Here is a 25,630-nt window from a genome sequence, read left to right as displayed (position 1 = left end):
TTTTGTGGCCAAAATATGGAGGCAACCATCTATGGCATTTGTGAATTGCTCAGGTCAAATGTCATTTACTACTTAAGGCACCAAAATCATTTATGAAAAGATAGAAGGCTATGTGTACACCTAGTACACAGCTCAAATCTCCCTTGACTGATGAAACTGACATTGGGGTTTTTAAAGACCATGGTAATCCAGAAATGTCTAACATATTGTACAGTAGAAGATATAACTGGCTTTGAACAGTGTTGATTTTCCCTGTGCATCGCGTACTGTAGGTGTTAAACTGTATGATGTATGTAAGAGTGGTGCCTCTATTTTAAAAGTAAACAGCATGATTTTGATAAGAGCAAAGTTCAATCCAGCCCCATACTGTTGGTTTGTGGTATTTTGTTTGATAGGTGTCTGAGTACTTAGATTTGAGCCCTCTGGTTAATTTCTATCGTTGACCTGACTCTGCATTCTTCCCGCCATTGCGTTTTGGCATTTAATGATATCTGTTGACTTTTTTCATTCGGTGGTGTTCAATTTGATGATAGTTAAAGGAACTCTGCAATCAACAGGAATCTATTCTTGGATGATAATTATTTTAAAATGTGGCAGAGATGGTTGTAGTTAAAGTGGACTCCCTGCTATTATGAAGTGGTAATAATGATAACTTATAATCCAGTGGTACACAAGATTGTTAAAGTTGGCAATTTGCTCAAAACAAGCTGTCCAGTGTAATTTTTGAGTCTATTTAAAGTTGAGTTGTGAGTTTATAAAGGAACTATAATGAACTATGAAAATGACCATTTATAAATTCTAGAGACCATTTTTAAGTCTATGTTATGCTATATACTGATTTGTAGTCAAACCCCTTTTTTTCTCAGTAGGTGTAACATACAAATAGGAAATTTCCAAATATTGTTCACTTCTTCTCCATGATTTAAAGTAGTATAGTTGTTCATGTATGGCAAAAAATGACAAAGTAAAAGAAGCTGATTTAAGCTATATTTCCTAGTACAGCAGGTATACCTCCAAGATACGGAGTGCAGTTGATGTTAGTTTGAACTCAGAGTTGAGTCTGAAATTGAATTCATTGAAACTAGCATTGGACCTGGGCCTGATTAAATTTACAACAGGACCTCAGCTTGAGCCATAAAACAATTTTACATTGTCATGGAAATGTGAATATTTCTTCCAAGTTAAAGGATCGGAGGTCACCACACCTCGGTCGGTGTATATATAGTCTGGTGTGTATACAATCAGGAAGGACCTTTACCAAGCGACACATTAAAGTAATCAAAACCGAACACAACTTTCCACCATACAAGAGATGTGTAGCTGGTCTTAATTGGTTCTTAGTGACACCCAAGTTTAGGCACAAAGTTTCTTCATGATGTTTATATACTGTATACAGTGGAATGAGTAATAGTATAGTTACTCTCCTTCCTTTATTTTTATCTTTGATTGGCAGAGATCATTTACATAGACGCGCTACAGGACATGAAAGTATTCCACAGTAGCCTGCATGAGGTCTGTGTTGGCATATGGCATGCTGATATCAGGCAGCTATGCCAAGTCTGTGGCTGGGCTGTTGAACTTCCATTGTCCATCTACTATAGATAACTCTTCAATTAGGAATTCCATCTGTGTTTATTATCCTCGATGCAGATGTTACCATAGTGACAGATTTCTTGTATTTATACCTAGTCCCTACATACATACATGCATGTCGCATACATACATATATATATATGTATATATATATATATATATCTATATATATATATATCTATATATATATATATATAATATATATATATTTATATGTATATATATATGTATACATGTATACACGGTTTACTATTTCTGTACCGGTTTTCCTCAGCATTATGACTGTATCGGTTGAGCTGTGTCCGAACAGCTGGTTTTTCTGCAGTTAATGCTCCTGTTTGTCGTTATTCCTCCAAGGCCTGGACTGAAATGTCATGAGATAGATTTCATGTTATGGTATCGCTCGGGTGTTTTTTGACAGCCTGGAGATACAGTTATCCGGTTAGAATGACACTGATCTAATAATATCATACATTAACAAGGAAATCACTGACAGTCAGAGCTTGAAATTTCCCAGACAAGAAAAATATCTTACTGTAGGCCTTCTTTTTTTTTTGTGGCTGGCCAATATGGATGCATTTCACTGTTACAGGTACCATTTGGAATCTTATTTTACATGAATACTGCTTAAAGCAATAGCCTGAGAATTAAGCGGCAGTTGCTATACATATACTAATGAATAATTTGCAAGCATGCAACAAAGTTGTCCGGTATTAATCACTTGTTTAAAGTTTCATAACTGCAATATTATTTCTTGAACTAGCACCAAGAGTGTTATAATGGATTGTGTTCTACCATGGGGAATGAAGGGTAATTGATGAAATGACATATTAATCACGCATGCAGATGCAATATTCATTTTTATTTTGGGGCAAAGTGTAGTTTACAGTGTGAGCAATATTTGTCGAAGCTACAGGTTTTCCAGAGAGTTTCTCCATTATTAAACGAAGTAACCGATGTTCCAGGTGTAGACAGGTCAGCAGTAACTTTTGGATTTTTTTGCCCGGTCGATAATATATCACTTGTTTAACCAGATATCAATGAGAAAATATCTCGCTTGATCAATGATGGTTGTGATCATGTGACTTGTCTTGGATTTTAATGGAACCCAAAAAGATGTGACAAATAGGATGATGTTCGTAAATCATAGACCATATATAGTCCATGCATACATGAAAATGTAAAAAGCACATATTTAGTAAACATTGAAGTATCTTTGATTATACACAATTGACTTCTTATAGTTGACAACCAAGTTTTACTCATGAGAAAATCATAAACAAAATTTCAGGTTGTAATCCAGGGAGCAATTGAGATACTTTTTGAAGGAAAAACAAAAATCTACCTCAAGAGTCTGCTACTGTGCAGATCATATTTACCAATACCTTTGTGATCTTTAAGGTGGCAGTGGCACCTTGGAATGATTTCCAACATTGTTTTTCGATGGGGAAGGGGCTCGGTAGAAATCAGCATTATTCATTTTTTCATGTTCGCTCTAATAATAGTGATCAAAAGTTAAAGATAAAGATCATTATTTTATGAAGAGTTGTTACCGTAAGCACATTTATCTGAATGGTTGCAGGGGAACAGGTTGGTTACAAATCAAACTTAAAATACATGTTTTGCAAATATTTCACCATGTACAGACCTATAGTAGTTATCCCAATCACTATACAATTTGGCTCTTCCTACCATCATTTGAATATTGTAATTTGTATGGCTATACTACTAAGAATAGTATGCTACTATATGCCTAAGGTGTACGTTTAAAATATACAATATTTGGCTCCAAAAAGACATAAATATGCAAATTTGTGAATCCCTAGAAGGTCTTGTAACTCCTCGTGAACAGACAGGAATCTCGGCGATGACACAGAGTGTTCTAAATTGCGTTGTTATAAATTTAGAGTTGTCAGAGTAAATTAGCTTTGGGATTTTACCTACTGTAGGTACGTAACAGTAAACCAAGAGGAAAATATTATTACGTACATGAATGTTGTAAGAGAAGATCTTTTTGAAGAGATGCTGTGAATAATTATCCAGCTACGGGGGTAATTATTCGGGCCAAAAGATGGAAGTGATTCCATTTGGTCTTGTAACATCTTTTCTGTCTGTAATATACTTCAAAATGACTAATTAATTAGAAGTTAATTGTTAATTAAAGGAACATGTTTGAAGGAGCAAAGCATTTTTTAATTGGGATACAACTGTGTGCAAACTGGTGACCTCAGTTTACTGGATGTCTGTTCTAGCCATAAATTTTTCAATGCTTTTTGAAATTGATTTCCATATTTGGCAGTCGAATTTCTGTTGTCGACTTGTAATATTAGAGTGTTTCATTGTACAAATAAAAGGAACATATTTCTGTAATGGGAGAGGATCAAGCAGAGAGGGGGACAGGTTTGCAAGATTTCGATCATAAGTTGTTTGGACGGCGATAGTGGAAAGCCCTACGTGTGCATTTTCTATAAGGTCATTGGCTTGAATCTTAGTTTCAGCCAATTGAAATCTCTTCGGTTCTTTGCAAAAGCTGAAGAGTCAAAACCAACAAAGCAAAAAAGATTGTGCAGACTGTCGGAGAAATTCTTTAAACAATTGTCCCTGGTAAATTTTGATTAGATTGTGAAACCTGTTTTAGGAAGGTAACATTATCATATTTCCGAGGACATGGCGGATTCTATCGCTAACGTATCAACTAATCCTGTTTATTTATAACATTGCTGCATCACTAAACGCAAGAGTCGTTACATATTACGCCGTGTAATTGGATCCCTGAAGGGTGAAGATGTAACGTTGACATTAAAAGATGGTCATAATACAGTCGACTGCTCGGGATGTAATAAGATCCAAGTTTTTACGTCTGTATTCGAATGATATTCCATTCATTTTGAAATGGTATCCTGGTCACATCCAGTTACCCACTCTGTCATTCGGGGACAAAATTGGCTTGTTCAATTTGTATTCTTTGCCCGACTGATTAAGGAAAATGGCAGTTTGATATTACACGACCACAACGACGACGACGACGACGAGGACAAAATCGTGAGATGGTTTAGAATCATCTAAGTGTTCGGACTGTACATTATCACGCATATGGAAGATTGATACGGTCTGACATGTAACGCACACAGCATTAGAAAGCTCTGATTGGACTGTGTAATATTGTTAAGTTTTGTAAATAACATCCGTCCGGTTGCTAAGCAACGCGGAAACTTGGACTATTTCAAGGATTTGTTCTCGGCTGGTGTGTGGCGGATGGTGTGGCGGTCACGCTATTAAGTATTTATGTATGCAGATTAATGGATATAATGTAAAAGGAAAGATAAGATATATGGTGGAAGCAGTTCCTAATGATATTCCATTAAAAGAAAGGTTGATTAAAAATGAGATAGGTGGAGGAGAAGTGAAATGGTGGTATAGGTATGATGGATGGGGATAAAAAGAAGGGTCAATGGCATGGGGGGGGAGGAGAGGTATAAAGATAGGAAGGGGGAATGGGTGGGGTGAGTGCAGAAGTTTCAGCAATGAATGAAGGTGAAGCAGAAATGTCAGTTTTATCTCTCTGTAAATAATTTGAAGGAACTTGCTTAGGTATATTATGAGTAGATTCAGAACAAGGGTAACCCCATTTGTGTTGTCAGTAAATCAGTAAATGAAAAAAAAAAAAAGGAAAAATGGGCGCAAGAAATGGGCACATTTGAACAAATAAAATATGTGTTTTAATGTTATCTCCTGAATAAAAGAACCACCTTCAAAGGGGGGAGAGAATGGGAAGGGAGAAAGGGAAGAACACCTTACATAAATAGTGTCAACATTTGAGAGGAAGGAACAAATGAAGTAGGGAGGGCTTTTTGCCTAGACCTCTTTTGAGAATGGACCTAGTATCTCCCATAAGCCTTTAGAGCTGAAAATGCATTTGACTGTTTCACCTACCTTATAGTTTGTTCCAGAGTACGGCTAATTTCTGGCCATCGATAGTGTTAGACTATTTAAGCATTCCTTGTGATCCTTGAACAATTGAAACAACACTTTTATATCAACAAAACAATTTATAGCTTGGTCTTTTGAGTGGACTGAATGATTTGCTACTTTGCTCATGGTATTTTTTTTCCATTTTTAATATTTGTCATTTTTCATGGCCTCTTTACAGAAGGATGCCTCTGAGGGGAAGGAGAATGGCCCATCCACAGACAAAGTGGACGACAAGCCCAGCAAACCCCAGAAACCGTCGAAAATGAGAACAGATGATGACGGAAAACCATCAATGGTGAGCTTGTCTTACCCAATAAGCAATCAGCAAATCACATGTTTTGAAAAAAGAAAAAAAATTGAATTAAAATATAAGTGCAGGCTTATTTTTTAAATAATAAGAAAACTATTTAATCTAAATGAAGGAAGGACTTGTTGGATATATTGAGCCCCCACTAATGGCATTTGCAACTGCCCTCCCCCCCTCCCCGGACCTGACTTTACCCACTGGTTCTTGGTCATTGTTCAGGATGGTAGATTTTGGAAGGAAGAGACCAATAAATGAGTCAGGTTAGAGGTCAGCATCATCATGGTGGAGGCAAGACAAGATTATTTCCCCCATATGTCTATCCAAGCTGCTTAAGTTTTAGAGGTTTATTTTTTGAAATGGTAGAATAATGCTTCCCTTTCATGCCACTGATTTTGTTCGGAACAGTATGAAAACATTGTTACCGTGGAAACACTGACCGTTAAGATTTCTTCGATACCATGGTCCTCTGTTTTCTCCCACATTAATTAAATTTCCTTGTTTTCTTACAATTTCCTCAAATCCATGCTTTCATCTCTCTCAGATTTTGTGTCACTCCCCCAATTTTTGCTTCTTCAGCTTGATCTACAGTGTGTGAGCCCGCTTTTGCCCCACGCTTTCCATCCTGGCTTTTCAGGTTTTCTGAATAATAGTTTGCTGTCTGAAACATTAGGTTATGTTTCCTCATAGCAATTGGTGTCAATATTTCAAGATGATCGGTAAATGTTGTAGCATACTTCGCATACTGGATGCCTGTTTTCTCTGAGATTAATTAATGCATACTTTGCTTCTCGATGAAGCAATTTGCAATTGCAAATGTGTTTCTATCAATAAGGTATAACACAATGCAGAGATATTTAAATTTCTATTCCACGATTTTATGGAAATATTAAACATTAATGTTATTAGTTGTGGAGAGTTTCGCTAAATGATTATAGAAGATTCTACGACATGCTTCATCCCAAAGCTAGAATGTTGTTTACTTAATTAAGTTTACCAATTATTGCTACAGCTATCTTGTTTCATTAATTCCCCTCCCCCCCCCCAATAAAAAGAAGAAGAAAAAACAAAGAAGAAGGTGAAAAAAATATAGACAGAGGTTTTAGTTTTAATTAATACAATTATCATCAAATCGATATAATTGGATGGGATCTACTTGCAATCTCTGTATAATATTTTCCAATCTATTTTTAATCTTTCATCTGACTGTGAGACTAGGTGGAGGACAGGATCACTCACAATGACATTTTGTATCCCTGGTTCATCTGAAGGTCCCAACACTTTCTCATGGACTTCACAGAAAACTAAATTAGCTTTAACCGTGTATTGATTTCACTCGGAGGTAAAAATGGTGGGGGGGGGGTTGGGAAAGTTCCACCGCCGATAAAATTCAATCAAGGAAGCCATTTGTAAGATATGAAAAGGAATTTATTCGGGGGTAATAGACAACAGAGTTCTATCGTTTAATATTTTTTAGTTGAACCCTAAAGGTAAGTGTATCGTTGTCTGGAGTTCATATCACAAAGCATTGATTGCTTTGGCTGGGCCCTGAGAGGAACAAATCAGTAAACAGGAAGGAATTATTTTCTTTACGTCATTGTCGTTCATCTTCTGCTTTTCTGTAGCCTAAACGAAGTGTGTTGTATCTCCTTTTTGGCAATTGCATGAATAAAAAATGATGATGCAAAAAAAAAAAAAATGTGATTTTACAAATGCAGAGCAACGTTATCCTTCAACTTTTTCTTTTGAGCTCTTTGAAGTGTTCTGTTAAGTTTCAAAGGATTATTCCCTAAGTGCATGGATGTTCTATTTCTTTGTTGCCGTGACATACAGTATTTGTGAAAGGTCTTTCTTGACTGTTTGTAGCAGGAGTTTTATAATTTAAAAAAAAGTGTGACTTTAGGGCCTTTTTTTCTCTTCCCAATTGGCTCATCAATTGGGTACCTGATCTGGTATGGTAATTATCTGTGAAATATCTGTCTGTGCTAGCCCACTCATCTTTAAACTTCATGATTTTTTAGGGGTCCAAATTTTCAGTCGTTGCAAATGAAAGTAGCAGAAGGAAAACAGAGAGAGTGGGAGAGAGAGAGAGCAATTAAGACATTTAAAGGTTGGGGGGGGGGATGGGTAGGGAGGGAGGGGAAGGGTTGTCAGACAAAGTGGTTACATACATGTGTATTGACTTTACAAGAAATGAAATTCTCAAAAGTTGATAAAGGTGTCTTGTCTTTGGTTAATATCATATTGCTCGCAACCTTCAAGTACAAGATTTGTCAAATTCAGAGACTGAACAGTATATATTTTAGGCCTCAATGCATTGATTCAAACTATTTTGTATCATGATAGGACTGTTTGTGTCTGCGAGAGGTCCAAAGAGTAATTCCTCCGGGTAGAAAATGTGCATTAAAACATGTGTCTATACATACCCTGTAAATAAAGTGCAGGCGTCCTATATACACAGATAAATACCTTGCCAGATGAGGTGTGGTATCACTAATTCTTCATTAGGGATGTGACTGAAAACAAGAAAATCTGTCGCCTTGAACTATCTAGCCTAGCTACTGTACCAGTCGTTGACATTAGGGGTTCTTCTGCCCAGATTCTGAAATACGAAGTAGGCTAGATATTCTATAAAGGCTATAGACTACTTGTCATAATTTTGAATTTCAGCAGACTGTATTCTCAAGGTTTGAAGCAATCTATATGCAATCAACTGCATTAAAAATATAAACTTGAGAGTGGAGTGCATGTTCAGAGATGAGAGTTCAGTCTTGTTGTTTGCCACTTCAAACATGTTTTTATGTCCTCTCAAACATGTTTTCAGGTTTGAGAGGACAACACAAATTCACACCTTAAATTAGGTTACTTAGTGACGAGTAATCGTCAACTGTTTGATGTATATTTTCTATTGAGACGTTCTGGCATGCCTCGTGCCCACTCCCTTTCAAAGGTTGCTAGTAGAAACAGAATGATGTTTTTACATTTTAGACACGTATATATATTCTTTTACACTCTATGGGAGGAAGCTGAAATTGCCTGCAGAGTTGATTTAGAAAACCTGTTAGTAGATCACAACATGCCTTAATTTGAACCCCGATGAATGTTATTTACCCTTGAATAGGACTCAAGCAGGGAGGTGATGTCGATGTCTTTAGTCCCATGGCAGTGTGGAAAAAATACATGATCAAATTTCTGTCTGCAGTGTGTGATGGATCGTGGAGACCACGTTTGTAAGGATGACTAATACGTGTCTTAAAGTTATTCACAATTAGATTTTACACAATTATTACAAGTGAAGTTTGTCTGAATTTGCTTTCTATAGATTCAATAGATTTATATTGGGCTCTCATGGTACCTGCGTTACAATGCATGAGGGGGAAGGGAGAGGGTAAGGGGAGGGTGTGGAGGGGATGGGGATGGGATCAGGGGGACATTCCTGGTTTGTATTTCAGATATAGATCAAGTATTGCTAATTATCTTTAAGAAAAACCATGTAACTAATGTTTGTGGAGATTGAGAGGGTAAATTTTGTCAACGATTTAGTGCTTCTATTGAGCATGTCAAAAAATTATCCGAGATACTTTAAAGAGAGATGATTTTAGAAAGTGTTTTTGTGATTCTAGATGAGAATTTTATCTGTGCAGAAAGGCACAGATATATTGACATGCTTCTTTAATGTCAAACAATCCAGATTGCATAGGCTAATTCCAGCTTTGAGAAGGATGTAGGCCTGTACATATTTGGTAACAGTGTGATGACTGCGTATTATGTTGATTGTTGGATAGATTAATTGTTACCGTTCACCTGATAAAAGATTAGGTAGCATACATATTTCATGCCCTGCCGAGAGGATTGAGACAACTGATTCGCCTTAGTGAAAAGGTCATCTCAACTATATACAAACTCCAAGCGTATATAAATAAATTAGACCGGATTAATTTGTTAAATGAAGGTGTAGTACCCAGAGGGAAATGAGAGCTACAAATGTTGTTCCTTAAACTTCAGTTGGCAGAAAATTTTGCATTCATGTAGATGACATAATTATAAAGGTGAAATTATCAAGCTGGAGGTTTGAACACATTTTGGTAGCGACAGATTTTTCTTGCATGCACAGCCATGAATTATAGTTACAGTTTATAACAAAGTAGTCAATCTATTGCTTGCTCTTGTTCATAAAGTAGATTATTAAGTTTGATGCTGACAAGCTCTTGCATAAATGTATCAAAATGGTTCTCTTCTAGAGATATCATATCAGAAAGAGTTATCAGTTTTTGTCTAAGTTGTTCTTAATTCTGGAATGTCGGATTGATTGTGACGTCACAGTCAGTAGTTGACAACGAAACAACAGAACAAATCTTTGTTATCTCCCTTCATGGCATAAATTATCTTACAAATTACACTGCTTTATGCAATAAAGAAATATGTTCCATCCTCTAGCTACCCCCTCGATTTTATCGCCGAAATATATTTGTCTAGAAATATACCGTATCATCGCTGCTTGAAATCTGTAGGGAAATACTTCCTAAAATACAGAGATAGGAATTGCAGCCACAGTTCCATTGAGTGCACACACAGATGGTATAGTTGGGTACACATCAAGTATTATTAGATTCCTTAATGTTTGGGGCTGCTAGACTTCATCGAGTTCCAGCTCACGAGATGAAACGATATACGCTCTTCGTCCGTACTTACAGTCTGGAAGTCTCTGAGAGACCAACAAAACCACTGCTGTTAGTGTTGTGATATCTTTTCACTGTGTATAAACACACTCCTATTCATCATTGAGAATCATTCACGAAAAGGATAATTCCATGAGTGCAAGCTCTCCTAATAAACATATAGACAGATCTTTTGCAGTTAAGGTAAATAAAGCCAGCGAGGAGTCTGTCCATGGAAGCCATACTTCTGATTTACGGAAGTTGAAAAAGTAAATGTCTGACGTTCTTTTACGGCGGTAATCTGGATTTCTGTTTTCATGGTGGAATAGATTTTTGCCAGATTAATTTTGAATCGAGTGTGAAAGGTCGTTAGAGATCATACGTTTCGATGATCATGGTGCAAAAGGGCGTGTCTTTAGAAGATTTGGTTAGTTCAACATTTTCTTTTCTTTTGGAAAACTGGTTAATTTTGAGGCCAGTCATTTTTTCACAGATTCCTCTTGTAAGTAAACGTTTTGGTTTGCTGAATTTAAGTCGCATGGGCTTCTGTTTTTGAACCCTGTTTTTGTTTGGTTTCTCTTTTCTTTTTGTTATTACCATAATTACCTCCTTCTTTTTCTCTTTTTGTTTCTTTTCATTTAATATCATCTCCCTCTTGATTTGATTTTGATTACTCACGAAAGCAGAAGATAATTGTGCTGAGGTTTCTCTCTCTGTTCTCCCTCGCATCTTCTGATTTCATATATATCGTTTTTCTCGCTTTCATATCATTTTCTCTGCCTCATTTTTTTCCCTTCCCATTTTCATGATTTTTTTTTTTTTTTTTACGTTTTCATCCCATTTTCTCTCTCTCTCTTCCGTTCTCATTTTGGTACTCAGGAAAATGTTGACTTGGATCAGTTTCGAGAGGCTGCCATTAAAGCCGGCTACGAAGACGTAGCCAACTATTATGCTAAAAAGGTGCTTTCGGTTTGGACTCTTTTGTGCATTAATTGCTGCCGTCCGTAGGAGGACGGCCCATTAAATCTTTCTGCATGCTTTAATTATGCCTGGTTGAGATTGAGAGTGGTTTACCAAATTTAAACCGTTTCAGAATGCTAATTTTTAGCTGGTTCGGAGAATGCAATCAGTACTGTGCGCAATCCTCTGATTTTGAGATAATTTACATCAGAGGTGAACTCTATGGAAATAATTCATTCATCTTCAAGTTTTGTCACATACAATATTGTCATTCTATTTCTATTCCTATCATGTGGAAGATTCATGAAGGGAGTTTACATAAATTCCCTCTCTCCATGTGCAACCATATTCCAAAAAAAAACATTCATCATAATTGATGAAATTGGTCAAAATCGTTTTAAGTAGTTTCAATTAAACCATTTGTAATTTATTCTGACAATTCAAGAACCATTATCTTATTCCACTCCGGTTCTGTAGAGTTCAGTTTACGCTACACCTCTCCGAACTAGCTAAACAGATGTTACTGGCGGTGCTTATACTATTTGGTGTGCGGGTTTGCTATTGGAATTGTGATTGGGTTTTTAATACAACACACTTTCTCTGTATGCAAGGCGTTGTTTCTTCAGACAACAGCCGATGACTGTTATGGGTCGGAAGATTGTTACATTCTCACAATAATGCTGCTGTGTATTTGAACTCTTGAGTATTTGTAGTACATAATCACACACTCTTTGATTATCCCACAGCAATTTGGTAGAATAGCTACACTATACTTATATAATAAATTAACTGTGGTGTGCATGCTCGGTTAAGAAGGTGCGTACAGTAGGGGATGGTGTTTGAGAGAAGGGTGAAGGTGAGGGGGCAAAGGGGTTGAAGGAGAGGGGAAAGGGGTGAAGGAGAGGGGTTAAGGGGGGCAAAGGAGAGGGGCAAAGGGGGGTGAAGGAGAGGGGCAAAGGGGGTGAAAGAGAGGGGCAAAGAGGGATGAAGGAGGGGGGTAAAGGGGCATGGAGTGGAGGGTGCAAACCACAGACAAAGATAACGGGTAAGAGCACAGGTGAAGGAAATGTGTGACAGGGAATGGTTCAGAGGATGGTGATGGGGGAAGGTTGAAGGCGAGATAAAGAGGAGAGCAGAATATTCACAAGTTTGAGAGGATGTTCATTTAGTGCATGTTGCTGTTGTAGAACTCCTACCACAATACATCTTCTGTGTGAAAAACTGGTAAAACTGATGTTTCCTCAAGATCTCATTTTCATCCAATTTATTGATCTATCCTTATGAGGTTTTGTTTTCATGTGTGGGATTCAAGATTTATGAAATACTTGACTTGAAAACATCACTTCAAAATTTTAGGTGTATTTTGCTCCTTCCCTATTAAGGGGTAATACAACTCTCAAGGATAATAAAATGTGTGGGTAATTTTCCTGACTACATGTGAACTTAATTATGAACATATTCCATCCATTCACAACATGGAGGTGAATTATAGTTCACAAGCTGAATTGTAGTTCAAGTGATTTTGTAGTTCATGTGAATTATGGTTTACAACTGTAATAGCAATAATGTTTCTTGTGATATCTGTCGATCTGAACTGGGAACAGCTTTGGCACATTTGGTAAATATTCGTCTGGTTCTTATATTGCCTTTCTGTGGTGAGTTTGCAGTGAGTTGGGATGTTAGCACTTGAGTTGCTTTAGGGTTATCTAAATAATCAAGTTGATTCAAGAGATTAGTGAACGCTGGCTGGAAGGTATGACTAAGGATGTTTTTACTGTAAATAAATTAAACATCTCCAACAATTTCTGAGATAAGAGTGACTTGTTCGTCTTCTTGAAAATTAAGTTAATTCAGAAGAGTGGACAACACGAAAAGTCTGCCAATATCATCTGAATCTAATGCTACTTTATAATAAAAATTAAACTTTAAGGAACAAATAGGTCACACTAAATGACTATCTCTAATTTTTTTTTGTAAATACCAAATAGCCATTATTTAGCTCTAGTAATGAATGATGCCAAAAGAAAATCAATTCTTTGTACCTAATTGTCTTCAGTATTTGAAATGTAGCTTGACTAATGGTGTCAAATAAGAACAAAACTTGACAAAAATAACAACAAAACAAAAGAGGTACTTTAATTATAATACAAATAAGACACAAAACAAAAACAGGATTTTTGTGTTTTGGGTTGATACTCATTGAAAAACCGAAGCTAGGAGTTGCTGTTTCTTTCTTTTCGTTAAAGAACGTTTGTATTTTTAACGTTGATTGGAAGATGGTATCAACAAGTTTGCTTTCCTTGAATGGATCTAACAAAGATTTTCTGATCTCTTTCAGCATGTGCTGTTCTTTTAAAAGCCAGGCCTGTTCCTTTGAAATGGTTTTCTCACAGATAATTGTCGCTAGAAAATAGTTTGTTCGATGAAAATTGTTCTTTTAAAAGCAAGTTGGCCGAATTCTCTATCTCTTGCAGTTTTTGTGAGTGATTGTTATGAATTGAATGGCTTAATTTAATAGGCTTTTCTTGTAATGCATTTTGAAATTTTGCAAATGACCTGACTTGGTCCTTATTTATTGGATCTAATAAGATCATACATTTATTTATGTTTTCTTTAAATTTACAAGGTTTTATTTTAAAAACATTAACATTATAATTCAATCTAATTTGGTTGAAGTTAATTATGTTGGGATATTACGAACTGAGGTCTCAGACATTGTCCAGGATGACAGAGTTTTTGTACATTTTAGATTCTACACATACTGTATGTGTACTGACTTGGTTAAATTCACCATTGGTAGGTAATATCATGTTGTGAAGTCTGATGGTCTGGCCATGCAAACATTGCAGACTTGATTCAGTTTACATATCAACATATTGCCAGGTCTGGGACGTACTGGCCAAAATGGCAGACTTAACTGAAATTGAAATATTACCATGCATGTTGTTAGGGTCTGTATCAAAGCATGACCAGCACAAAAATACCTACTTTTGACATTTTGTTTTCTGTGAGCTTAGGCCCAGAAACATTAAGCCATAATAGCAGGTTATTGTATCCTATATTTTACCATGACTTGAGATTTCACATGCCGGAAGAACCAATTCACTAATCATTCAGGAATGTTTCCTGAAATTGCCTTTTATACCTAAAAGTTGCTCATTGAAAATATCTTTATTCAGTAACTTAAACATGGTTCGATTTGTTTGTAGGCCCCCCCCCAAAAAAAACAAAAACAAAAACAAAACATCCAAATTTGGAGTACTTTTTTATTGGACTTTCTCCTCTGAATTTTAATAGGTCACATGTATGTTCTTTTTACATCCTGGTTTGAATGTTTTGTACAAGTTGGCATGGCAACAAGCCCATTCTGATCTTGAAATTGCTAAAATGTTTGCCAATGATGAGTTTTTGTTGTCCCTGATGAGTTACTAAGCGATGTCAAATTAGACAGTATGCAACGAGAATTATGTATTATATGGCCAGAGAGCGAAAACATCCTTGTTTACTGCTTCTTCAAACGGCCTGTGCGGTTGCAAAATGGAAGGACTAACAAATAATGAAGATATTCAGATAACCGTAGGATAACATTTAGCAAATATAGTTATTTCTTAATGATAAAGTGTTCAATGGTTATTAGAAAATGGAAATATATATATAAGCCTGAAAGTTGATGAGGGCTGAATTGACTATACTCTATGGTACAGTAGTTCATATATGATATAAGTACGATTTGGAGTAGAGAAAATATGTATGTTTGTCCTGATGGTTGGGATCATGGTAATTAGGTAAATTTATTGGAAAATGTTTTGAAAATTATTATTAAAGTATCATATTTGAAGACTCTTGTCTGTATAGTGCTTGTGTGCTCAAGGCAGTAAATTAGAAGTTAGTATTCTCCTTAGATTTGCTGGTACTAAATCACCTGGAATATGCGTGATACATGTACTATGATGTATAATGTATATAAATGTCAATTATTCACTGGAGCACAATTTATTAAAGTAGTACTTTTTGAGGTTCATCATTAATTTTCCCAAATAGTGTTGTTCAAATTAAAGTTGCAATCAATCGGAGCAGGGTATAATACTATAGATATACAAAGTGAAGGTAATTTAATAGTGAATCAATTTTTAGTTGCGTCCCCTCAGACATTTTTCATTGAAGAATTAAACACATTTAAAAGCAAATTTTGAAAATGAAACTAAATGAATCTTTAAGATCGATATTAGACTAATGTAGCTCATCATTAACATTTATATTGTGAGATTTTATTATTAATAAATCAAGTCAGAAGGCTCCTTTAAGCTTCCTTTCTGATAGTGCCTATAACAGTTCATGAAAAAACAAAACAACAGAAAATACCACAAGGCCTCAAAGCTTGTCTGTATTAGCTACAGCGTTCGTAATTATTCTGTAATTAGTTATTACGCAGTGTACTAATTCATCTTCACGTCTAAATGTATGTATACAAGTCATATATTATGCTCGAGTGCCACTCTCAATGCCTACACACACACACATAGTACCGGCACGTCGAGAAAATTCTGATAAGAAGAGAAAAAGGTCGTTCATCATAGACCTAGCTTTCTTGTTAAGTGAAGGCTGTTACGTGCCAGTGTGTTCGCCGGTACGGAACATTATATATAACTATGAATGTCTCTGCGATTGATATAAATTAAAATGAGCAAGGTCTCTGCATCGTTTGAAGGATTGTATGCATATCTATTAAGAGCCTTTGTTTGATGCTGAATAACGACACATTGTGTCCCTGAGTACAGAATTAGTTACACCAAAGTATGCAGAAATGAAAACAATATTGAATATTGTGTCAACAGCTTCTTGCTTTAGTTTTAAGTCTTTTAGGCAAAATTTTAGATATGTCTAGATAATTTATATCATAAAAATATATTTAAAATTAAAGTATATATACTCTGGTACTGGAGGATTGCTTGCTTTTCTAGTTTTCAAAACTACAGTACTACCTTTAATATATATGCTAGATGCCCTTAAGGTTCATTTAAGTATAAATTCATTATGACTGCAGCTCCTCCAAGCAAGCCTAAATGTTAATTGCACTGTTTTAGTATAATTCTAATGACTCAAAATGTTCTTTTAGCTTCATACAACAAATAGATCACAGCTGGACAACATTGAACACTCCAACAGACTTGACTTCGAAAAATCTGAAATGTATTGTAAACATGATGATATTTGAAGCCATAAATGTCTATGATTATAGACATTTTCTTCTATTAGTGCATGCTTTTGAGAAACCGAGTATAGCTAAAAGAGCTGTGTACTTGGCTTGGTGGTACAGTGGTCCATCCATGTTGATTAATGATTCTGGATGTTTATAAGGAACATTTCTCAAAAAAAACTTAAATAATAAAATAGAAGTACTTGGTCTGAAAGCGAGTGTCTTGAATGGTCTTAAACAGCAACATTTATTTCTTGCCTACACCTATGTTTTTTTTAAAGAAAGAGCTGAATATGATTATATCAAAATTGAGGCATCTGTTCCCATGGTTACTGGTGAGTGACATGGTGGTTTACTACATTTTAAAAGTCTTTTTGGTACATGTAACTGTTGCCTGGGTTTTATTTTCCTTGAAAGTGTTAAATAAGTTGAAAATGTTCTAAATTCTTTACATCATAGCAGCCCTAGAAGAATTAACATAAAAATTAGGGCTTTCATACTGTACTGTCTTGAGTGGACTTTCTTTAGCTTTTATTCTAGTTATTTGCAAAATTGCTATCATGGGATTATCTTCATATTTTCTTGCTTGATACTATCAATATTGAGAAAGGAGAGCAAGTACTTAAAGCGGTTCTTTAAGTTGAATGGAACTGTCATGCTGCAGGAACAGTTTTAAACTTTATAACGTTAATAGACACAATGGAAATCTTAATTTTAATAATTGCATCAATGCTGTTTACTATGTATATAGGCATCATACTGATGCTAGATAGCTAGGTTTGTATGTTCACAGTAAACTTTATTTAACCTTGATACCAAAATAGTTCATTGCGCAACCTTAAACTTTGACCATCCAACGAGGTCGTTAACGAGCTGCTTGCACAGTTATCTAGATGTGACTTTACTAAGAATGAAAGCTACAGGAGTTTGAGTACATAAATAACTGTACTAATTTAGCTGGATTAGCTATGTTGGCTTTTCAATGAACAGTTTTATTTTAAGCTGATAATTAGTCCAGTTTAAACAGATAGTTTTATGACTCAAATATTAAATTTTGCCTTAAGTCAACAGAAGTTATCAATAACCTGATCAGTTATCCATCAGTGACCTTTCTGAAAATGAAAGAACAGATGCTGTAGTGCATTATTAACAAAATGTTTACCTGTCCTAGCCTAACAGTATAATACAATGAGAATTAATATACAATATCTGCTTGCAGTGACTGTCTGTTGTCTACTTCCATGCAGTATCTTGGATTGACACTTTGTTAAAAAGTTGTTAATTTCTTTTAGTTGTAGGAGGGTGAGACCTATGCGCTTTAATTCTGAAATGATAGTTTTGATAACTGTTGGTCTATCCAGTTAAGGAGAAATTTTTTTTTTGAACTTAAAGAAAATAGGAAAATAGCAAATGTTCATCTGTGATACTTACAGTTAGAGTAAATAATTCCGAAATACATCAAAAAATGAAAAAGAATTGTGAAGATGCTGCTATGCCGAGTACAAAGAAAAGTTGACCTGTATCATAAATTCTGGAATATTTAATATTGTAAATATCTAATTTTATTGGAAAAGAGAGTTAGAAACTTTCTTTTCTTTTTCATGATTCGATCTGTATTGCTCAGTATATGAAATGGTATAGAGCATAGCATTAGTGTGTGTGTTGTCTGCAGTATATCATGGCATATGGTGGCGTGGATTTCAAGTGGAATGAAATATGAGGATAGCTGTGAGGGGACCTGTGCTCAGCGGGTTTCCTTGCTGTTAACGTAATGCACCTTCCAGACAGTTTAGTCATCTATTCTGGATGAGAGAGCACAGCTTGTCAAGACCGAGAGAAGTTGGTATATCACATCATCATCCTCTCTCTCTCTCTCTCTGTCTCTGTCTCTCATTACTGTAGTCATCCTCCCCAAGGCTATAAGTATCTCCAGGCTAAGGGCAAGCCGAGCACTTCATCTCACCGAGACCAGACATTGTAAAACATAATTAGCTAAAACAGACGTCTTTCGTTCAAGAGCATTGGTCTTCATTCATCGGAAGGTTTTTAGTCCAAAAATTGTAATTTGCGAGATGTGGTGACAGTGGGTAAATTTGGTATTGTCAATATTTTAGCAACTTGAAAACAGAAAATGAATGTCTTTAAGTTGTGTAGATTTGATTTGCAAGAATTCAGAATCAATTTATGACGGTCATGTCTTCAAGGAAGTATGATGGTTGTTAATTTATAATAATAATAATAATATGTTAATTAGCTCAGAATTGAAGCAAAAGTTAAAGGGACTTAACAGATGTTCAGGAAAGTAAAAATTGTATTGATAAAGGTCAGGAGGTGAGGAGGGGGAGGGGGAGCGAGTAGAGGGTAGACAGTAAGAAGAACGTAATGTTTAGATGTGGAACATGATAATCAAGCATTGTATAAATATATCCTGGCTGCACAGAGCACTTGATCTGGAGTTTGAGTTATCACATACTAGCAGAGGCTGACTGAAGGTCATCTGGGGTCACCAAACCTCGGGGGGGGGGGGGGGGACCGTAACTTAAGTATTCAACAACATTCACCTCCCCCTGAACAAGCCATTGACTTTGGTTCATGCCGTGAATTTGATAAATGTTTCGGTTTTCTCGCTACTTTGGATTCTTTAATTGCCGGAGGCAAAAGGAATCTCTGTGAAAGGTGAAAGGCCATTTTGGGTCAACAAAAAACTTTTAACAGGATAAAGTAAAAAAAAAAAATGGATGTAGGATGATGGAGAAAGTTGCAAACCATGAAGCAAAGATAGGATCCAGGTAAATTAAAATGTATTAATAGTCCAATATCAGTTGCAAACTTGACAAATGTCTAAGCACTTAATTGCTTGGCTTAATTGCTCCCCTATATGAATTCATCTACCGCCCTCTCTCACCCCCATTGTGCACTCAAAAAAACTCTCATGCAATATGCTCATGTCCTGCTACTACTGTTAATGCTGCGAATCTTGATGAATGAATCTTCTGTAGGGACACAACATGTCAGCATAGATGTCTTTTCAAATACCTCAACTGTAATTATCTACATGTCAAATATGGGATAACTTTACCACCTGTTCTACTCTATAGCCGTGATGTGCACGTTCGTGTACAGTAATGGAAACCGTAGGATCGAGAAAATGTGTTACAAAATTATCTCTGATACAGTCAGTGAAAATTTGCCTTTTAAAATTGATAGGTTTAAATAGTGTGGGTGATAAGGACATAAAGGACCGTTGGTCTTATATGGGGTGCTGAGGGTGTATTAAAGGTCAAACAGTTCGTAATGTTCGTCTGATCTCTTGCAGCTGTGGAGCAAAAGAGAAAGAAAAGAACATTGATAAATAAAAGCACCATCTCATATCTCAAGCCTCCCAGATCTGTTTTCTTATTGATGCAGATTTTGGTTTCTGCCTGGCTCAGTCCATAGTTACCGTTGTGTTTACAGAAGAAGACGTCTAGACATAACTAAGCAGGACAGACCCATTTGTTAATGGAATGAAGATTGGGGGGGGGGAGGGGAAGAGAGAGAGAGAGAGTTTGAAATACAATTGTAAGGATGACAGTGGCTTCTTCCTCTATAGACTATGAGATGACTTAAAGTTATCTGCTCTACATTCTTGCTTTAATTATTTAACCATAAATTGTGACCTCCCAATCCTTCCTTTTGAAGTTTTAATTCGATGATCGTTGAAGATTATTTTGAAGAAGCCTAACAAATGGTGATAGGATTGGTAAGATTAAGGGGACAGATGGGTTTTCTGTTAGTCAACAAGGCCTGTTAAACTTATTTTTAGCTCTAGCATGTATCCAGAATACAGCAAACCTCCATGACCGGGCACTTGTGTTTAGTGGCATATGCGGATCAAGCTGACCTTTAAAAGGTGTTTGTTTATTTCCTATTTATAGGTTACTCTTCTGTTGTTGATTTATATACAATTATGCAAAAACTGTAAAATGTTGCATTGTATCAAATTGAAATGGAGGGGGGTGGGGAGGGGTGCAGGGGAGGAGATGTGATCCTTGGAAACACTGTATGACAAGGTGATGTGGCTTCTAAGTGGCACCTGGTATCAAAGAAGTGGTTTTATGGGAATCCCTAGCATTTAACTTTTAGGCTCGATTACTTAATTAGTAAAGCACATATGACTTGGTTACTGGTTCTACTTGTAATCTAGCCAAAAAACTCACCTGTTACTTGCAAAACTTGTGAAGTTTACAGCCTAATTTCACCATTTTGGTGAGATTTGATGGACATTAAACTACAGATAATTTATCCCATTTTATGCCTTATCTTTTCTTTTAAAATGACATATATGGCTCAGTGAGATAAGTTAAATGTAAAATGCACAGTCTTCTTCTAGGCGAGCTTGCTCGAATAGCTGTATTTCTCTGGTATTATATATCCATGGTTTTGTATCCTCCGAGCTACCCCCAATGTATTGAATTTTATCCGAGATATTGTTACACGTCCTGCACAATGAGGCTTTATAACCTGTGCTTATATTGGCATGATTCACAAAGTAAGGTGTGTTTATAACTCACTGATCTGCCAAGGACGGTAATAAATCTAGTGGAATACATTAACATAGCCGAATGAAGAGAGGCCTATCTCTAGTGATGCAGGTTCACTGCGTAGAGAAAGATGAAACCTGTTCTCACGCTACAATCAGTGTTATATACTGTACTATATATATATTTATCGTTGTCATAGAAATGCAACATTGTTAGCCTACGAAATACTTCAGTCCTAGCCTGCGGTTGTAGATATACCGTTCTCCATAGCATAGCCTAACAAGAACAATTAAGTTAGTATAGGCATTCACGGTCTACTTTATGGTAACAACGGAACAGATGTCAAACTCTTCCATTTATACGTGTGATATATTTCAGTAAAACAAATATTGGTAGATTGCTCACAATTGAGGCGATCCCAAATATAGGCCTTCATATATCTGTAAGAGTCATCTTGACTTGTTGGATCTGAAGTTATATATCAACCAGGGTTTAACTTTCATCCTGTAGTGATGAGAAATCACACTTTGAAGTGATGTTATTTTGTATTGTAGGGTATTTGAGAGCAACTGGGTCTATATTACTGACTCTCTGGTTAGGCATTAATTACTATATAAAAAAATAGAGGAAAAAAAATTGAAAACAGTAGATAACATGTTTTATTGGTGAATTATCATTGTTTCATGAATGTATTGGTTTCAATGCAGAGACAACCAGTTACATCACATGGCAGGGACAGGGGATGGACAGGGGATGGACAGTTAGAGGAGAGGGGCTATAGGGGTAGGAAAAAGGGGCAAAGTCTTTATGTTCTCCATTCCTAAATTGCGAGAGCATACAGATCTTCTGCACGACAATTTTCTTTCCATGATAAAAGATGGCAGTACGGTTGAATCGTGGTACAATCCCAATGATATATCCTGTAGTTTCTGATTTTAAGTTGCCATCTGTAATATTTAATATCCTTTAGAGTACAGTGGGTATAGTAGCAGCTGCTCAAAGCTGAAACAAAATTACTTCTTTCTGCCTCATCAGAATCACTGGTTCACAGCTTTCATGTTTGAGTGACACAGCAGGCTCGAGCAGCCAACTAACCACGGGTTTGGAACGCTCATAGTGACACCATCTAACTGCATGTTGGGTCTGGGCGGCTGTATGTTTGATACATAACTGGCTTCAATCAATTTTGAATCATAACGCATGACCTAGAATTGTCAGACGGTAGAGAAGCTAAAAATGAAATGAATTAGGCTGCTTTTTATAATGTATGAAGAGCTTAAAGGTCATTGAGTTGGCCACATTTTGGGGTAATTCAATTTCTAACATCTTCTTTTTGTTTTGACATAATTTTTTGCTCACAGACTGATGGCAACGCTAGTTTCCTCAGAGCAGCTCGGGCTGGCAACTTGGAGAAGGTCTTGGAATATCTGAAGGGGAGCACGGATATTAACACAAGCAATGCAGTATGTATTTGTTGGGGGTTTTGTTTCCCTTTCTTCTTACACACATTTTAATTGTTTCATCCTTTATGGAATTTTTTTTAATTTTTGATATTAAATATTAACAGCTTAGAAAAACGGTTGTTGATATCACATTTTAAATTTGCTTAATATTCATATGGTAAATATTTTGGAGACAGATTGGAGAGCTGTTACCTAATTATCTTATAATCGGAGAGTGGAAGTCGAAAACTGTAAGCTTGCAAAGCTCAACCCAAGTGACCTTTGAAATCTATACAGTTGAGGGTTGATGATGTAATAACTGGACCGAGACAGATAAAGGGTGCTGGTCAGTAGGTCAACTCAATCGGGTCAATGAAACCTGTGACCTGAATGTTTCAGCTTATGACAATAGTAATAGTTCATTAGGGAGGGAGTGTAGGCCTGTATGGTGTAGAGGAAGGGAGGCACAGGGGAGGGAGGGGGTGGGGGGATGTGCACATGATGATGGATGGTGATACAGGTGACCTTATCATTTTACCAAATGAAAAACCATTCTGCTAGGCAATTATACTCTTTCTTATAATCTAATGTAGTTGCTATGCACAGTTTATATTTATATAGAGAAAGGAACTTATTCTTTGAAATATGAATGGTGAAAACTAACACACAGAGCTTACAAAGTGGAAGCAATGCCAAAGTAGTTGTTAGACATTCTTAAAATAAATCTGGGTGCTACTGGGTGCATGTTCATTTAGCCAATAAACCTCTTGGCTCGTCTGGGCTTACTTTGTAAGGGCAGTAAGGGAAAACCAAAATTGGGGATATCGGTACAACACTAATTGCAGAATGCCAAAGTTATCTACAAGTAGGGCCTATGAATTGCAAACTGCATATTCATATTTGTCAATTCATGTAAGTTGGGAAGGGGAGGAGGAATGGAAAATGGGGAGGAAGAGGAGGAAAGGGGAGGGAGAGAGCAGGCTATAACAATTGCCTCTTTTTGCTAAGGTAATACTAGAGCACCATGCATACTTGATCTGATCAATTAGGCTTTGTTTGGACATCATCTAAAACAAACTTAAATTTGTAACAATCCATCGTCCTGCCCCTAGTACTGTATATTTGGTTCACCGCCATTCCCCCCACCCCCCCTACTCTGTAGGATCCAATAAACCCCTCAGAGAGTTTACAGATGAGAGGCAGGTACTTAAAGAACCTCTGCTTGTCATTGCACTAAACTGCCAAAGTTGTCTTCACCTGTTCTTGCAGTTGCTACAATCAGCACCATTAGCAATAAATATTTGAAAAAAGAATTCAATAATTAAAAACTTTAAAATCCTGTATGAATTGAGACTTGGTTTGATGTGTCATGAATTACTGAATTGAATATCAGAGTCCAATTAACACCTTTAGAGTGTCATCATCGATGAAAGGTTATACTTAAAGCAGCATTTTGCGTTGGGTCGCTTTTTTCCACTTTTTTAACATGTGCATCGATTTTTTTACATGTATCAATCATAAAACAGCAATCTAAGATACCATCCAAGTTTCACCCTGCCAAGAGCGTTAATTAGCGAGTAATTAACGATTTATGTCGATAAATGAGAAGAGTGTCCTCGACAAATTTCACAGTTAAAATTAATCGCATACAATTCCGCCAAACCCACTAGTTTGAATTCAACCAATCAGAGATGCAGGTTTAGTTATGAGCCGTTGCTAAAAATAGATTCAAGACTTCGCGTTGGTTGTACCAGGGAGTTGTTATGCAACTCCCTGGTACAACTGCCATATAGACTGTACACAAATCAAGCGTGGTGTTATATTACGTATCTGTCAATGACGTTCGTAGTGTTTAAATATTCATATTATGGGCGAGGTTTATTGGGTTCCCAACGGAAAATATCTTGGAGAAGAACAAAGTTGAAAGTTGCAAGTTTTTCGACTTTTATGCCACCATTTGAAGTAAAATATAAATAGATTAGCTAGTTATGTATGTCGTTATGGCAAAGTGGAATCAGTGAGGTTGAGAAAAATCATAGAAAAGGACGCAAAATGCTGCTTTAAAACATCGATATGAAAATCTAGAACTACATAGCTGTCCATCCCTTCAGTTCCTTTTGGATTTGTTATTCAACGATGAATATAACCTCTTTTGTCTTCTAGCCACATTTTTGGGACCAATTTTCCCAGGACAAAATGTCTGACAATCCGTAAAGTAAACTTGATTTGATTGTGGAAGGAATCTCTTATGTTATGTTTTCGGATCAGGTGGTCCGAGTTATCGCTACCTTTCCAACCTTTAATGCAAAGCTGAAGAACTACAATACCTTTTCTCGTGTACTTAAAAGTCTGATAATGTTATGATTTAATCCACTTTCAGTTCACCTATATTGTTAACAAAATAGTGGGGTGAAAGGTTGTAGAATTTTTTTTAGTAATTAAATTATTTTTCTTTGTATGTGTTCCTGTATGATTGCTAGGAAATTCCCTACGGCAGGGAACAAGAAAAGAAAAAGGGTCCAAAAAAATAATACACATTCTTATAAAGTATATGAATCGAGGATTAACTTTTTTGGAAATATGGTTTAAGGACTGAATGTATCTCTGATATGTTTCTTAGTTAATTAGCTCAAAGTAAGTGACACCCTCCCCCCTCCCTCCACCCCAAACTATCCCTATCTAATTTGAGCAAACCAAATGTGAAAATGTTAAATGGATTGATCCTTCATTAGCCAATTTCTTTCACAGGCCTTTAATGGAACATGATTTTGACAAACGCCATGGTTTTTTCGTTTAATGGAAAGTTAAAGGAGTGTGCAATAAATGAATATGATTCGATAATCAGCAATTCATCGCTCAGACAATCTTTTGTATAAATTAAAAAATATATTACAATTTATATTCACAAGGGAGAAATGAATTTGATATTTTTTTTTACTGTTTTCAACATTTCCTACTGATTTAAAATGGATGTGACTATA

General features: G+C 36.2%; 1 protein-coding gene across 41 annotated transcripts in view; it reads left to right on the top strand.

Annotated features, from left to right (window-relative positions):
• LOC139968844 (uncharacterized) overlaps positions 1-25,630 on the top strand; it is a 188,241-nt gene that overhangs the window by 59,847 nt on the left and 102,764 nt on the right. For 37 of the 41 annotated variants that reach the window (XM_071973353.1, XM_071973346.1, XM_071973347.1 and 34 more), the window contains exons 2-4: positions 5,744-5,860; positions 11,407-11,487; positions 22,569-22,670. In XM_071973353.1, the coding sequence (XP_071829454.1) occupies positions 5,744-5,860; positions 11,407-11,487; positions 22,569-22,670 (300 nt within the window). Of the gene's footprint in view, positions 1-5,743; positions 5,861-10,569; positions 10,955-11,406; positions 11,488-22,568; positions 22,671-25,630 lie in introns of those variants that run through there. The other 4 variants (XM_071973368.1, XM_071973361.1, XM_071973360.1 and 1 more) reach the window with 2 other exon arrangements.

Source organism: Apostichopus japonicus, chromosome 6 (assembly GCF_037975245.1).
Source record: "Apostichopus japonicus isolate 1M-3 chromosome 6, ASM3797524v1, whole genome shotgun sequence".
Taxonomy (NCBI): Eukaryota; Metazoa; Echinodermata; class Holothuroidea; order Aspidochirotida; family Stichopodidae; genus Apostichopus; species Apostichopus japonicus.
This window is presented reverse-complemented; position numbering and strand designations above follow the sequence as displayed.